Source organism: Mauremys mutica, chromosome 2, assembly GCF_020497125.1.
Source record: "Mauremys mutica isolate MM-2020 ecotype Southern chromosome 2, ASM2049712v1, whole genome shotgun sequence".
In the NCBI taxonomy this organism is placed as follows: Eukaryota; Metazoa; Chordata; order Testudines; family Geoemydidae; genus Mauremys; species Mauremys mutica.
The window spans coordinates 195,772,619-195,791,217 of NC_059073.1; the positions used below are offsets into that span (position 1 = coordinate 195,772,619).

Here is an 18,599-nt window from a genome sequence, read left to right on the forward strand (position 1 = left end):
GGTTAGCCAGGCCCCATTACATCCATATAGCCACTGTAGATAACTTTATTGTAACTTTATGTCCTATTTTACACCTTCTGAAGTCTTCAGTTCATTTATGTGGTTTACACTGTTCATTTCTCCTACTCTTGCTTTATAAGCTAATTTTTAGTGCTTCTACAAACATTAACACAGAAACCATCCAGGTTTAGGAGGCATCAGGGCTATGATACAAAATGAAAGCAGAGAAAATCAAAGTTAGCTCTTAATTTCCACAGGTACCTTGTCTAGCGCATATAGAGGGCATCACACACATTACCCTTTGAACATCACTGTATAGCGGGTACAGTACATTGAAGACTCTACACTATTTAAGATAATGTTTTCACCACTTAGCTCAGAGAGCCGAGAAGAACACACAAAAGAATATTAAGGTTCCAAAGTTAAGCACTCAAAACTTAGGAAACATGAGAATTACGGTTGCCCAAGCAATTTTACGTATGTATTATGATAGTCTTTAATTGCATCCTTACATAGTTTTTTCTCCCAGGACCTTTGCCCCATTCAATGCACAGGATGGACCATGCTCCTTCAGTGAGCAGCTATTAAATAGTTTGTTTTATCTTCATTGTTCAGTGGCCTTATTTACTGCACACTATTCAAACCCTGCTCCGAATACAGAATACTTCATTTCCTCACGGGCTTTTCTATGGTGCTCATCACTATAGTATCTGAGTGCTTCACAAACATGAATTAATTTATTTTCACAACATCCCTGTGCCCCTCTTACAGTTGGGGAACAGAGAAATTAAGGTAAAATAGTGTTCACTAATTTTGGGCACCCAGTTTGAGGTGCATCGGTTCTGACTTTTCAGAGACTTAGCATTATATAGCACTTTGTATGTTCAAAGTACAGCTCCCATTGACTTCATACATAGCTGAGTCTGTAAATCAGACCCCTCATGTCTTAAATTGGGCATCCAGAAAAGGAGGAACACACAATTATTGACAATCTGTGAAAAGTTTGGTTGAAGTAACTTGCCCAGCATCACACAGGAAGCTCTGTGGCAGAGGCAGGGATAGAATCGAGTTCTCCATGGCAGCATTCAATGATATTAACCATGAGATGGTCCTTCCTCTTCCTGCAATCCCCTGCCTCATTCACTACACACCTTCCAACTTCTGCAACAAACAAGGCAGGGGTCCTAAAGGCAACCTCCTCCTTTACTACACATCCCAGAACAGGTCCATCATGAACAATGAATCCTATACAAAAATATAGTATATAAGCATGTAATTGAACACTTCATGATGCATATGCACAAGGGGGACAAACTAAGGTTTCACAGGCTATCTTAATTTTGGCATTTCCTACATTTTGAGTAGTTAATTTTGTAATCTTAATATTCTTTTAATTAAGTTTGTGTGTGTGTAACTTCTCAGTAGTTGGGGTGTTTTATTTTTAAAAGGCAAACTGAAAAAACTCCCCAGAAATTCCATGATGTGACATCATATTGATACCCACATGGTTCATCAGCAGGACAAGAATCTTTAAATCCACCACACAGACCTCTGCTGTTTGAGTTAATAGAGGAACTGGTAGGAGTACTATGTTATCATCCTCTGTCTGGGGGGATGCAATGCGATACTTTGTCAGTGGATTTCACATGTATTTTATAGACTGCATGGGAATAGTGAGACTCTGGAATCTTGGGTTCCATTGCAGCCTCTGGAGAGAAGCATGTGCTGTGACTCTTCTACCTGTTCCCCCTTGTGTCCCATTCTGTCCAACTGAAAGTTGAACAATGATGCACTGGGGACCCCTGTTAACAATCTGTCACCACTAAATTGAATGGACGGTTGGGGTGATCTCCAGATACTGCTAAATCATCCTGGTCTGAGATGCCTCATCCCTGAGCCTCATCCCGGAGGCTCAACAAAATTCTTCTGAAAAGCAAATGTTTTGACTTTGGCATGGATTAGATGGCACCAAAAGATGTGCATTCAAAAAAAAAAAAATCTAGAGGACATTGCCTCTAGTCTCACCTTCTAGAACTTCATCCCTGCTTCTGATTACACACATTGAACATTACACTATAATAATAGATAATTGGAAGAGTTCCCATAAAAAATAATTGTAACTGTTTCCAGCAAAGTACAGCTTGCTTGTCAAATGGTGTTGTCTCTTTCCTTGGTTACGGTTATAAATAAATAATTTGTTTCATATTGGAAACAAAATGAATAAAATCCACCACTCTGTACCCTTGGCACACACGCTAATGGGGAGGAGAGTGAGATTTTGTGGAGCCCTTCTGAAATACGCCAACAACTCCAACTATCACTGGATTTGAGGAAAGGAGGCCACAAGTGAAGGCCAATAGTCAGTTATTTCCCTGCACATTTCCTTCAAAGCAAATGATGCATTCGTTAATATACTGTACAGTACATGGAAACCGCTATACATGGACACACTGTCATTGCCTCGAGCAAAGAAAAAGCACAGATGTCCGAAATTGCATCATTTTCCTTATTATGACAATATGTTCCTTGGGTCATTACCATAGCTCTCTGCTACTACACTGGAACATCTAGCTGGTGTTCCAGTCAGTGTCCCCTGCATGACTTGCTATTTCTCTTCCCTCTGCGTAATCCTAGCTCCTCAGCTCTGCATCATATCCTGATTACTATCTCTGTCTACTATTGACTTCTCTTTCTTTATCTCTGTAGTGTTCTATTGCTCATCCTGTAACATGCCTCACACCATATTACCCCAGCATTTCCTAAACTTGCTATGAAACCAGTATTTCTTTGTTTGATTTTTTCCCCCATCCTAGAATATCATTCTTGCAGATCCTACAAATATTTCTCTAACATTCCCATTGTGTATTTTTCATACTTCATTCCCATATTTATCCCGGCCGTTTCATGTCACCATTTATGAATAGTCCAATGAATTACTAAATTAAATGAACTACTGATTCAAATACCAACAAGTGGCTACCAATGTAACATGCTCATAAAAGTAAGACTCTTATTGATTACTGAATATTCCAAGACGTGACAAAAGAGATAAACAATTATACTCAACAAACGTCTTAACTATAAAAAGGGGGAAGAAAAGTCCCTTAGGTTAGACCAAGATTCATCCTGCCTATAAAGAAAATAAGTTTTCTTGATGTTATTTATTGTAAAGCATCACTATAAAAAGCAAAAGGAAGAGTTTGTTTTGTGAAAAACAAAATCTGTAAACAGAGAGATCAAATTTGTAAACAGAGATTTTAAATTAAAACATGCTATGCCAAATGTTACTGCCAACTCTTCCTATGTTTTTAGAAAGATTCAGTAAAAACAGTTTAGCTGCTTCCAAGAACAAGTTTAGGGAAACACATGTTGTTTTGCTAATGATAATATATACTGAGGCTAAGTGGGGCTTTCCCCACAATTGTTCTTCGTACAGAGGAACAATTATTCACTACAGAACTCCAATCCAATGTTAGCACCATGCAGCCTGTGTACTGAATGAAGCAGGAATCTTGTAGGAAAAAGAGTATGTTATGAAGTAATTAAAAACCATCATAATAGATCTGCCAAAGGAGGATGAATGAAGGTTATGGGTTTTCCTAACTTATGAGTAAGGCTCAGATTTTGCAATGGATATTTTTAGTAAAAATCACAGACAGGTCATGGGCAATAAGCAAAGATTCATGGAAGCCCGTGACCTGTCTGTGATTTTTACTAAAAATATCCCTGACAAAATGGGTAGGGAGGAGCACTCACTGCGCCTGAGCTGCTGCAGGTGTGCCCCCCGCTGCCTCTCACAGCTTGACATGGGGGGGGGTGTGTGCTCCTGCCGCCCGCAGCAAGTGAAAGCTCCAGGGTCCCCCTGCTACCCTTGGTAGCTAGGATGTCCGGGGTCTGCACACGGGGATTGGGAGCTTCATGGTCCCCCTACTGCCCATGGGGACTGGGAGCTCTAGTGTTCCCCTGCTGCTGGCAGTTAGGAGCGGCTGGTGGACCGCCCTGGTGGCCCAGCAGCTGAGATCTGTGGGGCTGCTTGCTGACAGCTCCAGCCCCAGGGCAGAAAATATCACAGAGGTCTCTAGAAGTCACAGATTCTGTGACTTCCATGACCTCCATGATATAATCACAGCCTTACTTATGAGTGTTTGACTTTGTAATTTTAGCCTTTTTCAAGGGAGTTTGTTTTTATACAATAGACATGCATGTTGCTTAGGTACCATGGAGTCTGACATTATAGAAATAGAACAGCCAGCCAGACAGGTATTTTGGAATAGTGATGGTCCCCAAAAGATCTGTATTTATATTTTACAAACAAACACTTATATATAAAAAAACCTCTCACAGCCAGGCCAATAAATATAAAAGTTATTAAGAGAGGTTGGCCATTCTCCTCCTGAATTGCACAGTATTACCATATCATGTGGAATCTTATTGTGTCATTAACCACATGGCTGTTGGATAACAAATACAGCCAAATGTGCATCATAAAAGTTTCCTAAATTACTGAACTTTATGATGCAGAAAATAAAGACTCTAACCATAGAAGAAGCCACCCTAGGTCTACTTATTACTGACAAGGGCAAATTGATTCAGAAAAAAATAATAATAGGGAAGCAGGGAACCAGTGGCTTGAAGCTATTTGAATTCAGCATAGTAAGGAATGAGTTAACAAACTGCAGCAATTTAAGAGAATCAGATTTCACAAAAACCATTTAAGAAGTGAGGGGTAAGACCATAGGACCATGACTAGCCAGAGTTTTGGTAATAGTTTTAACAACCCACTTACCATTGTTTAGCATCAGCATCGCAGTTGCAATAGTATTTGGGATCAGTACAATTGCGTTCAATGCCACAGGCACATTTCTGAATGCCAGGTCCAGAGCCACCCCAATAGTAGTGCTTCTCATTGGCTTTTCCAACCCACCAGGTGTATGGATTCCCATCTGCAAAGAATAAGAATGGAGGATTAGCTGCATCAAAGGTGATAGGGGTCCACAATGCCACACAGCTGGATACAATTGTCTAATATGTAAGTGGTGTTAACAACACACAGGTGGAAAGTCATTTTGCACAGTGGAAAAGCAACATATCCATCATAAATGAACAGACATTCCACTGCAATTTAAAGGACACTGTCAGATTAAACCCAAAATTTTTATCTGTACCCATACCACCTTCTATTATACAACAGGAAACTTTTAAAATCTATTTTGCTTTTTGCTATTTATGCTCTTTATTTTTATTGTATAAACTAAGAACAGTTAAACAGGCTGGAAGGGTTCATGTCAATCTCAAATTCCAGTTCTTATGCATTAGACAGATGATGCATATCTGGGCTTCAGCTACTGTAGAGGAATATGTATTTGTTTTTGTTTTGTTTTAAAAATAACACCTCACTGGAAACTAATTTGTTTTCACTGGAAAATAAACACCTACACTATCCAGTGACTATTTAGCCAAAACCAAATTTTAAATAGGTGTTACTGGACTCCTGTAAGACACAAATCAGTTAAAAAGTCAGTCTTTGCAAGGAGATGTCAACACTCCCCAGCTTTTCCATTGCATAGACCCGGTTCTGTGATATATTTACTCTACTTGGCACAAAGTCTGTAATCTTAAATTTTCCCATATTACTATACATTTCCACATAATATTGTTGGACAACCGAACCCACTTCTCTCAGATGCAGAGAACCCATTCTACTCTATACTGAAAAGTATTCTTAGCAGAGATGACCCTGTTCAAGGCCCCAATACAGCAAATTACTTAAGTATGCACTTTAAAGCATGTGAATAATTCTATAGACTTCAGAGAGTTCCATCCATTGATTTCATCCAAGCTACAACAGTATCATAGAACTTGGTTTACATAACTACTACTTAAGAAAAAATATTCCTGCCAGTAATGTACCATAAACAATATTTTCAACTTAAATGAAATGAGGCCACGTCTAAGTATTTTACTTATTAAGCTTTTCAAAAGTAAAATAATCCTTAATGTTCCATGCAGTGCTTCTTCTTAGAAATATAACTGAAATGTTTTAATCATTTAATTGTTGTGCTTTGCACACATGCATGTACAAGCTGAAACTGCATCCATAACCCTAAAAACATTCATTGGACAATCTAATTCCATCCTCCCCACTGTAAATCTTCTTCTATCCTCCAGACGTGTTAAAAGTAAACCACACTGAGCCCCAGAGAGAATTAAATTCTGTGACAGGACAGCAACCAAATAAAATCCCTCCTCAAAATAAAATCACTCTATTTAATGCTTTTGAATTGTTAAACATAATACAAGAGTCCCATTATTGAATATACAATATACAGTAATGTGAAAAAGCAGTCATCACCTAGGGCTTTATGATTGTTGTTATGCTGCACAGCATGGCCACTCTGAATTTCACAGCAACAGTAATGGATATGGTAATAGACTGACTCCATTCTAGGATCTAAATTGGTCATTTTAGCTTCTGTGACTTGATTATCATTGAAAGATATTAAAAATGCTGAGGGTTATAGAAGGATATGTTGTGTGACTATTCTAGCATCATTTCAAAGCTGCCATAAAAATGTCTAGGATATGAGGTTACATTGCTCTGGCTTGCAAAAAGTTTATTTAACCAGAGATATTTTACAGGTAAATGTGTTTTCCACCAGTTAATGTTTGAATTATTTTAATTAATGCGGCATCCAGATCCAGCAATTTGGCCATTTCGATTATATCATAATTTTGCCATATTTGAGGACAGCTTGTAGTTTAAGTACCATATTGTGAATGCTTTAGTATTAGCTGTTCTGTGAATGAAATAGAGCTCTGCTTGTTCACACCTTTTGAATACAGCAAAACCTCATGCTCCTAATTATCAGCACTTCAGTAGGAAAGTAGCTTGCTAATTAGAGTATCGAAAGGAAAGAAAATTACTTAATTTTTTCAAAAGACAGCGAGGATTCAAAAATTCAGAAACAAGTAGACGTATTTAAAATAGAAGAAAGCAAATGGCCAAATAGATGAAAGCAAAGTAGCACTTAAGTACCATAATGATGGGTGCAACACAAACCCAGAAGATAGATGGAGGAATGGCGTGTGCTACAATTCTTTTAATGATAGCTGGCATTAGGTTTTAAATCTAGAACATGTTCTGAAACTTGGACAGAGTAGTTTTTCAGAGTTATTGACTTCAAAGAACCTATGCTGATTTACAGAGGATTTGGACCAATCTGTATGCAGCTGTCTTGATCACTGTTGTAATGATTATCATTTTGTCGCTGATATTTACCTTTTAAAACTTCCTAAATAAATCGATAAAAATTGGAGGACTTTTGCCTTATGCAGAAACACATCTGTATTCAGGAAAGCACTTACACTGAAGTCAATGGGCTATGGTCAGCTATTTCGGGCTATCCTAATTCCCCATCCCCGTGTGCATATTTTGCCGTCAGCATCACAGATTACTGAAGACAAACACTGCTTTTTAGAGTACTAGTAAGATGCATCTCTCCATGCATTTCCCTTGTCATCGCCTAAACCATTCTGGCCTGTGCCAGCCAAATGAATCTTGTCCCATTCCACCCCACTACTGCAAAAGAAGTGAGGTTAAGCTTTTGCCCATAGTTTTGCTGAGATCTTTCAGGATGAAAGATGCCACACATATGTAGGATATTAATACACAAATTTATAACAGATACTGTATGAACAGGATGAACAGGGTAAAAGGGAAAAATAGAAGGGAAGGGGGAAAGAACAAGGGAAGATTCATCATGGGACAGGTCATTATTTTTATTGCCAGGTGGCAGCAACCCTACCTTTATAAGTAGAACCACCCTTCTCCTCAACCTACCCCATCCCATTTTGCATTGGTATAATCATTCATTCAGGATGTGTGTACACTCTCATTTTACAGTGCATTTCTTATTATTTCTGTGTAGGGAGGGAGGTTTATGTGCTAATGGGAAAGGAGCTAGCGAAACAACTGGTGTAGTGAACTCCAAAAAGAAGGATGATCAAGTATTCAGGGGAAATTGTTCTAAATATCAGAATATTTGATAATCTCTTATTATGCTAAGGATATTAATGTAGTTGGGATGAGTTTTAAAAGCCATGCACTTTTGTTAACCCTACCCCTCCCACTGAAAAAAAAACACCTCAGGGGAAGAAGCCATGTATAATAATACATTCTTTATATCAAATATATTATTCTAGTAGGCATCACAACGTGGGACTGTTACACAGTCTTTGAAGTTATTTTTCTTAATGTGCGAACAAGCTTTGACTCTTAGGAAGACATGCTGTATTGTTGTCTGTTTTGGGTTGTGCCAGGTTTGGTGAGGAGGCAGCTTCAGGAGAGAAAGAGCTGAGTAAGGAGCAAGAGAGTTTACTCTCTGCCTTGACCTCTGATTAGAGTCAATTCTTCAGAAGCAGAGTTGCTTCCTGGGAACGGGGCTGTGGTGCTGGGCTGAGATTCGTAGAATGGCCCTGCGTGATGTTTGACCATCTCTTTTCAGGACTGGTGTGTATATATATGCAAATAAAGCAAGGTACACTTAGATTACACCCTGACTCCACCTCACTGATTTTCACTACACGGGAAAACCATCTTGTAAGCCCCCAGACATCGGCTGCAGAAGAGCAATACTAGTGTCGGGATGGGCTACTGGTGTTGGAAGAATGGGCAAAAGTATCATGCCTTTGAGGCAGCACAACAGCCTCAGATGTACTGAAGTGTGGATAGTTACATCTTGTAGCAACACTACTGACCTCCACAGTGAAAGGAAAAAGCTGGTTCTACACACGGAGGGGTATAAATGTTTGGCTGGAGCACCAGGCTTGAACCACATTTTTTAAAGATTCAGATTTGTCTCATATAATTTCTGCACATTTTCTGGTTATGCCGCTAGGCCAGTGGTGAGCTGGAGCAGGTTCCCACAGGTTCTCAAGAACCGGTTGCTAAAATTAGACCTCCATGGAGAACCGGTTGTTAAAGGGCCAGGGGGTGGGCAAAGAACTCCGGTCCGTGGGCAGGACCATCCTGTTGCTCCCAGGATTCCCAGCTGGGGAGGCTGAGGCTCCCCCGGCCCTTCCCCCGCTTCCCCCCAACTGCAGCGTGGCCAGCCGCCGGCACCAGCTGGGCAGCTCAGCTGAGCTCTGGAGTCGTCCTGCTGCCACCTTTTCAATGGCCCAGCAAGGGGGGGGGCGCTGCTGCAAGCTCCAGGGCTGGCCAGAGGGGAGGGGGCAAGTGGGGCAATTGGCCCAGGCCCTGCAGGGGCCCCCGGCCCCACGAGGAGCTCTCCCCTGTCCCCTCCCCCGCTCCCCCACTTAAATCAGAACTTTTTATAGGGAACCAGTTGTTAAGATTTTGGCAGCTCATCACTGCGCTAGGCCCAGAAACTCTAATGGCCCCCGGGCTGGACTTCGGTGAAAATGAATTGAACATTTTAATGCTTAGTTAAATCAAACTTTAAAGCTAACCTAACTTTTTGAGGTTTCCCCCCCTTAATAATCCTAGTTTTTTAAAGCAATTGGCTATGAGGATTTTCTATTAGAGACAGTGTACCTTCTCTAGCGAGAGATTCAGGCAAGGAGGATAGACTAAGGGAGCCTCTTAATATTCCCACAGATCTTGAGTATCATAAAAAAAAGCCATTCCTTGCTCATCTGATAAATATATCTTCTTGTGAACCATTTCATTTAATATGAAAACATTCCCTCCAAAGTTAATGTAGTATGAACAGAACTCATAACAGTCAATAATATATTTATTTCTGACATAGAATAGTCTTATAACATACGACTTTCACATGAACACTTTGTATTCTATTGGACATTTAACAGAACTCATTATTTCTAAATACCATTGATTAATAAAAATGTGATTAACATTTTAGGGCCATTGTTTCAAAAGCAAATAGCACCCATAATAGGGGCTGCTTTTTTGAGAGATCTCAGCTTCCATTTAGGTACCTACCTAATGCAACCAGCTATTCAAAAGATTTCAGCACCCAGCTGCTCCCACTGAGAACTTAAACCTCAGAGTACTGATGACTATACTTTTGACTTGTCTTCCACAACACCCATAATTCATTAAGCTTTTGTCTAACCCTGCAAAGAACCTCAACAGAACACTGCCTACCAGAGAGGTGGGCAAACTATGGCCTGCGGGCCACATCCGGCCCGTGGGACCGTCATGCCCGGCCCTTGAGCTCCTGGCCGGGGAGGCTCGCCCCCCGACCCCTCCCCTGCTGTCCCCCCTGCCCCACAGCCATGCTCCCATGCAAGCAGTGCTCTGGGTGGCGGGCCTGCATGCTCCTGCAGGGCAGCGTGGCAGTGTGTCTAGCTCTGGCCAAGTGCTGCGGCTGCCAGACATGCCGCTCTGAGCCGCATGGTAAGAGGGCAGGGAGCCAGGGGGTTGGATAAGGGGCAGGAGGCTCCGGGGGGCAGTCAGGGGACAGGGAGCGGGGGGGTTGGATGAGGTGGAGGTTCGATAAGAGTGGGAGTCCCGGGTGGCCCGTCAGGGAGCGGGGGTGTGGATAGGGGCCGGGGCAGTCAGGGGACAGGGAGCAGGAAGGGTTGGATAGAGAGTGGGGTCCCAGGGGAGCTGTTAAGGTTGGGGGGTCCCGGGAGGGGGCGGTCAGGGGACAAGGAGCTGGGGGGGGTTGGATGGGTCGGGAGTTCTGAGGGGGGAAGTCAGGGGACAGGAAGTGGGAGGAGGTGGGGGCCAGGCTGTTTGGGGAGGCACAGTCTTCCCTACCCAGCCCTCCATACAGTTTTGCAACCCCGATGTGGCCCTCGGGCCAAAAAGTTTGCCCACCACTGGCCTACCACCTCCTCTCCCCTCTGCCATTGGTGCATCTCCTGACTACCATCTACTTTGGCCCCTTGCCAGTTCTGTTCCCAAAACAAATGGATATATGTTCACAGCTAACCTGTCTCCTTGCTGAGATGAGACAAGCTGAAACTTGCTCAGAACAAGAATTTCCAAGTCTTTTTGCCTGTAGATGCCAGAAACCTTTTCAGATCCTCTGCAGAGCTCTCTCTAGCTGGCCCTTAAAATCACAGCACCTGACTTTCAGACCTGCTGAGCACCTGCAAGTCCAATTGAAGTCAATGGCACAGCACCTCTGAAAAAGAGGACTATTGAAAACTTTGCAGCTAGAGCCCATCTCTAATTACTACACTTCCTTGATTCTCCACAAACGATTAAGAATTAATTTACTAAGCTTGATCCCTTTGTTCTAAACACAACAGGAACAGTTGCTTGCTGTGAGTGCATTACAGAACAGCTCCAACTATCAGCTTGCATGTTAAAAAACTCAGTCATAAGTACCAGGGACCAAACAACTGTTACACTAACTGACACACAATCCATACACCTCTAACTTCTGGTTAGAAAGGTCTCTTTTGTTCAATTCTATGTAAAATGAATAGCATAAAACAACAGGAGATACGCTGCCTGCCTAATTTTTGTTATGAGCAAGGTAAAACCAAAGATATCCTTCTAAAATATTCACAATACCACATACCTGTAACTTTTCCAGCACATTTTCTTCATTGATGCAAATAGTTTATCTTATATCTTACGTTACATAGGACAACATGGGGATTAAATAGGAACTGTGTGTGGTTGGGTGGGTGGGGACAGTGTGAATTCCATTCTTTTTAGTGGAAACGTGTGTGTGTGTAAGGGCAGGTAGAATTCTGCCATTTTGTGTGTGTAACATTCTTAGGGTACCTTCTGCATTATGTTATTGGCTTTGTGTGAAACTATAGTATAACATACAGTAATTTTATCCTCTAACTTTTGGTTTTCAGCCATGGCCTGTAGTGTAAGTGTGCGTGTGTGTGTGTGTATGCGTGTGTACACACGCACACACATGAGATGATGACCATGCTACAGCTGTAGTTCCAGGAGAAATTCTGGCTGACTCAGCCAGTATTCTTGTTGGGGAGCAGATGTTGATGGAATAATTGTCACTTTTTGAAAGGGTGCAATGTGCCAGTTTGACTCCACATTTCCAAACATAGAGGGTGCTTGGGCCATGGCCCCACTCTCACCTAGCCCCTCTTTACTGCCCTTTTGGTGTGTCTGTGACCCTAATCCATACAGGTCCAATCAATCTGGTCTATAATGTGCACACTGTTTGTTCCTCAGCTATTACTGCTTTCAGAGATTTTACCATTTCTCAAACACACAGGTTTGATGATGATGGGGATCTCACAGGTTAAATAAACACACACATTTCAATTAAGTGTTTTCTGAATAGGCAAATTACCTTTCAAAGTTTCAGTGCATGACCAATGAAATTTGCATTATGTACACACTGATGATTTAGTTAATTTTATGCTTATTTTAGTTTACTTTAGTTTATTGACATTTTGATGGCCAGTCTCTGTGCTCTGCCATAGATACATGCAAGCACCAATGCCATGCTGATGGGGCACTTAGTAGGATTGCTGCCCTTGCCTAATGCCATGAGAGTGGTAGCACAAGAGAACGCAGCTGCTGACTGGCCTCACAATGGGAAATTGAAAATACTTCTCGGTAGCACAGATTCTGCTCTTATTTGCACTGGTGTGAATCCTAGGTTTTGCATTTTCCATAAAAATACCAGTGCATGGACTGCAAAATAAAAATTATATATATATATATATAATTTATATATATATATATATAGAGAGAGAGGGTATTTCCAGTTCTTTGGTAAATAATTATCTATATATAATCTGAAAGGAAGCTTGGGACAGGTTTGTCTGGTTAGCAGACTGTGATGGGTTTTTCTGTTTCTTTTTCCCTTTGAGATTCAGTTCTCTTTCTTGTTTTGTCTTTACTTTTCTTTTCTTTTTTTTTTTTGGTAGTGCATAAGTGAATGTGATATGAAGTGTTAAAGAGAAAAAATTATTTTGTTTCTGTCTTCGTTTGTTAATCACTACAGCATTCTTTCCTTAAGGCCAACTAGGAAAAGGACAAATAGCAAATGCATGAGCCTATGCAAAAACTAATACTGATGGTAGCCAGACCACTAATGGCTAGAAGAGCCAGATTTAGCCAAGACCAGCTGAAGACACAAATGAAGCAAGCTGGCAAATGAGAACCCGAGGCACAGGATAAAAAACTCCTGCAGAAATAAAGATAACTAGGGACATTTGGTTTAGAGATAGCTAATGAGACTAAAAGCATTATGGGTTAATATCCTTTTGTTGTTATTTATGGTAACCTTTGTTGTCAGGGTATTGTTTATTTTTGGTTTCTTTCCCCATTGTGGGAAGGTCTAATCGATTCTATTTTCCTTTACCATCACTGGGCTGGAGCATCTTTTATAAGCTGACTCAGACACTTGTTTTTTTTGTGACAATTGTATTTATTTATAAATGCTGTATAAGTGTGTGAAGAGTAGAGGAATAGTTCACTGTGCAGTAGAGGTGGGTCTCAGGATTCCTGGAGCCCAGCTCCAAAGAGACTTCTGGTGTATCCTTTTGAACGAAGATTTGGGGTTCTGGTCAATGACAGTGTATCCACTTCCACTCCATGACTTGGAGAAAGGATTCCTCCAATATCTCTCACTGAACCCCCGGGCAGGAAGCCTGGCAAGTATGGCTTGGTGCACAAAAGAATGGGAGAACTGATTTAGACCTAAATCCTATTGTCTATGTCTGATACCATATGATAAAGACAGGGAAGAGAGAAATCTGGTCATGTGGTTGAGGAATAAAAATCTCTACTCGGTGTTGACAGTCAGCCCTCAATTTGATGACCACTGCAGAACAACAAACATGTGCCAAGTGTTCCATTATCCCATTACATTTGCCTGCTTATTTTTCAGAGGATGTTTTTGAGGCAAATATTTTTAAATCTCTATAATATATGGTTTCAAAAATGCTATTTCATGCAGATCCTGAAGAAGGAAAGCAGCAAATGCAAAATTTCATACTAGCCATCAGACATTTGATTTAAGTGCCCTTTTCACTAAGCTAACCAACACTTCTCTCAGCTCCCTGAACAAACTTGTGAACAAAGATGGATTGCTGACTTTTCTTTACAGGACCACATCAGCTCGTGTTTCAGAATTAGCAAGCTATTAAAAAAATAAAGGCAGGAGGGAGAATTGTCACATTGGAATGGTGACCAGCTGCAGCTCAGGAAAAGCCTTCTTGATAGCTTCATTTTGCTGTCAGAAAGATTCACTCTTTGGCCCAGAGTCTGAAAAGCCAGTACAGTGCAAATGATTTCTCCCTCATCAAGGCTCACATTCCAAACTGCAGCAATACTAACCAAACCTGCCTTGTTATTTTTCTCCGAGATCACAGTCCCAGTGGTGATATTTAGCTGGAAAAAGCAGCTGTCAGATATCCTTGTACGGTACAGTTTGCTGGTTTCTAAAGTCACACAACCACCACAGTCACAACTATACCTAGCAATGTAGCAAATTTTAGGTGCTGTAAATTACTGCTTACTGTAAACTCACTGGATCATCTGAGGACAAAGGACAGTCTGCTCAAGTAAATTCTCAGGAAAAAAACAAAAAAAGCACAGTACTTGCAATAAATAAGTGGTATTCAAGATGTTTCAAATGGATAAACAAAAACGGGGGTATGGAGAAGACAGAAAAAGTAATTTTGAAGAAAAGTTAAAGTTGTGAGTGAGTGATGTTGAACCAGTAAACCTGGTGAAAACAATATTAAAATAGAAACGGAAACAGACCTCAGAGATGTGGTAAGAATTTTGGAGAATTATCACCTCCACTTTGGTGAAGAGAGAGAAAGAACCAATCCCATATTCACAAACTGACCTGGCTTCTAACAATTTTTTAAAATCTGCACATCTAAACGAACTAGAAAAGAAAAACAAATATGGGAAATCTTGCAATAGACCTGGGAATAATAAAAGGAGAGTGAGGAGGTTGCCCAAGCAGGATGCATAGAGTGAGTATGTGAGTGGAGGAGAGATGGGGATGTGTAGGTATCACAGCCCTTAAAAGTGGATGGAAGCACTAGTACAACCACAAATAAGCTGACAGAACAGCAAAACATCCACCAGTTTTCTAGATCAGGTTTAAAAGCTGGCATGACGAAAAATGAAGAATCCTGTGTTCTTAACCCTTCCCAACTCTTTAATATGCCCCACAATATACAAAATAGTCCTGGAATTTTAACTTTCACAAAGACACCAAATAGAAACAGCTACTTGTTAAAATACCCCCAATGTATAAATCTCAGATAAATACATTCTAGGCATTCTATAGACCCACGGGAAGGATTTGTGGAGTTGTGCCTCTGAATAATACACCTCTACCCCGATATAACGCTGTCCTTGGGAGCCAAAAAATCTTACCGCATTATAGGTGAAACCGTGTTATATCGAACTTGCTTTGATCCGCTGGAGTGCGCAGCCCCGCCCCCTCCTCCCCCCCGGAGCACTGCTTTACCGTGTTATATCCAAATTTGTGTTATATTGGTGTAGAGGTGTATATGAGATCTACCTTGCATGGTACAGCACTTCTTGTTGCTGTTAGTGTGGTGAATGATGTCGGCACATTTTGTGGTCATCTGTATTTCTGTCTGAACAAGTTAAAAATATAACTTTGCAGGTCTATGAAACAAGACCATTTAGATTACCTGGCAACTTTAAATTAATGTAAAAAACAACTGCTCCTTCTTTTTAATAGCAAGGGAGTGTGGTGGGATGTCTTCTGTAGTGCTAAACTGTTCCTCTGCTATAGGGCTCCACGGGGAGGTTTTCTGAAGGTATGATTGTTCAGAATAACAATGATCAATATTGCATCATAAAGGCCTACAAGGATAGTGTATAAAGGGTTGACTGTATAATAAATGTAAATTACAATACCAAATTCAGTACATAGCTATTCAGGTTGGCATTTTAATATATTATATTTATACAGTACTAATCCAAAGCAAAAGCTGTGTAAAAGTTCAGTAAATGGTAAGTAGCATTACACAAATACTCTGAAATTCTAGTTAGACACTTCCAAAAGTAGGATGCTGTGAATCAGATCTTCAGACAAATTCCTTAGCTATTAAAAAATTATGAAAAAGGTGCAATTGTCATTTAAAACAGACAGATAATCTAGGTGCTCTTGTTTCATAGACCTGCAAATTTATATTTTTAATTTGTGAGGACAGAACTATGCATAATCTTGTTAAATGACCACAAATGTACCCACATCATCCACTAGTTTAACAGCATCATGAATTTCACTGAAATCTCCATTGTCTCATGAGCTCCAGGGTTCCCACACTGCTTCAAATACTGCACAGAAACTACAAGGGGCTGCTTCCAGGTACTAATGTGTTATTCTCCATTGTACTTGCCTGACACTTTGATAGTCTCTTCAGCGGTTCTCTCAGATTTTCCAATGGCAAATTTAGCAAAGGAAGCTCACTGGGCATCATGTCTGTCATTGACTGCACAATAGTGGAATCAATAAAGATTAAAGTCAGAGGTCCAAAAACAAAACTATCTGTTAAGCAATGGCTATTTATTCACAAAGGAAACATGTGAATGAATAACACTCACACACATGTTCTTTTGTCAGTATGCATTTGACCCTTAAGTTTCTGGAATCCAAACCTTTTCATTTCAGGAGGTTTTGTCCTTCCCTCGTTAGTCCAACAAAGCTCAAGTCTGATGACCTTCAAAGCATGCTATAAAGCTAATCTCACCTCTTGGGTCTTTACAGTGGGATGAGGAAATAGGAAATCAGATTTTGGTGATATTGAGCAATGTGAATTGCGCAGAACTGCACAATACCAAACGACTTTTAAATTAATTGTTTGTAATAAACAGGGCCCCAGCGCGCCAAGCGCGCGTTTGGGGCGGCCTGCCGCCGGGGGGGGGGCAGGCGGCTCCAGTGGACCTGCCGCAGGCATGCCTGCGGAGGGTCCGCTGGTCCCACGGCTCAGGTGGACCTCCCGCAGGCGTGCCTGTGGATGCTCCATCGGAGCCGCGGGACCAGCGGACCCTCCACAGGCACGTCTGCAGGAGGTCCACCGGAGCCGCGGGACCAGCGACCGGCAGAGCGCCCCCCGCAGCGTGCCGCCCTGCTTGGGGCGGCGCAATTGCTAGAGCCACCCCTGGTAATAAATAAATAAATCTACTGATCAGTCAGAAAAGTAGCTCCCCAGTGCTCATGTTACAGAGCTCTTAGCTCCCACACAGGTGTCATCCCATCCTTCCTGTCTTTTCACTTTTCTCCTCACTTTCAGCTCATTCAGTTTGGTTGAATTAATCTTACAAGTCTGTCTAGATAAGAGTGTGCATGTAGCCCTCACGGCCATGCTAAGTGGATGCCTTTAACCGGCAGATCTTTCTGTGAGTCGATGTGTTTAACTCTATGTGACTGATGTGTCCTCAGGGACTTTTCATCGCTGTAAATTCATATAGCTTTCCTGGACTCTAGTTTTCTATAATGTAACTTTCTTGACTCTGCTCAATGTCTAAGAAATGGGTACTAAAGTATTTTTAAAAGCCTTTTCAGGAAACAATTATCTTCTCTTTCTCGGATAGTTGTGCTATAAAAAATACAGCAACTTAATGTCCACTAATACCAGACATTAGACTTGTAATCTTTTCTGCACAGATGTTTCCATGTACATATTTTTTAGAAATATGCTGAACAACAGAGACTAAATCCCTCTGCCTGGGTCATCTAAAACAATCTTTGAATCAGATGCACTTGCTATTGTATCCCCAGAATTACTGTTGCCATCAAAATAAGTTACATTATGTCACATAATATCATAAAAATGATGCACGATGAGAGTCGATTTTTAATATTTTGAATTGGCGACCCAAAAATAACGTGTGATTGGATATTCCATCTCATAGTCCTGTGGACTGCGTGCCTTCTGCAGGAAGATGACTTTTCATGTGAAAGATATGATCTTTACCGAGGCAGATCTGCTAAATGATTTTAGTTCTCTGGAAGGATACCAGAGTGAGAGCTACGAAAATTTAATTCTTTTGTTCATTCTCAAAACAGACACAATATGCATAGCAATAGTGTGAGTTTCCAAACTCACAGTTACAGGTCGCTTAGAAACCTGTTAGCTTAGCAGGACTATAGCCATATTAGTCTGCCTCAATCCTCTCACACATTTATAAAGTGGCAGCTTCGATATCCGTCACATACCACGCTTACTAAACTTTTATTTTCTCATACTGTTTCCTGATGTGACTCAACTATATTCTGGAAGAAACACCTCCAGGATATTTGAGACTATGCCAATTCAGTCTTCAGTCTGTCTGTTAAAATTGCCAACAAGGGTGACAATGATAGTAATGGATTTGGCAATGTGGACACAAGAGGAATTATAACAATTCATTTTACAAAGGCCACTCAACAGACATCAAAAGGGAGAGTCTGGACTACCAGCCTGGATTGAATTTGAAGCTAGAAGTGGAAGGCTGAATATTTCCTTACCGAGACTTTCCTTAGTGTGTTGTGTTTTTATCTAAGATGCCCCCAACTGAATATCTCAGAGCACATGCAGATAGTTTTTAAAAGATATATAAAGAAAGAAAACCATCCCCTGGAACAAACTACAACCCCCCTCCAGGTAAAAGACTGAGAAAAGAGATGTTGGTC

The 18,599-nt window shown here is 41.0% G+C and overlaps 1 protein-coding gene across 1 annotated transcript in view; it reads right to left on the minus strand.

Moving 5' to 3' along the window:
• Positions 1–18,599, minus strand: part of CNTNAP2 (contactin associated protein 2) — a 1,334,251-nt gene that overhangs the window by 270,836 nt on the left and 1,044,816 nt on the right. The window contains exon 15 of the mRNA XM_045005260.1: positions 4,787–4,943. Coding sequence (XP_044861195.1) covers positions 4,787–4,943 — 157 coding nt within the window. The remainder of the gene's footprint in view (positions 1–4,786; positions 4,944–18,599) is intronic.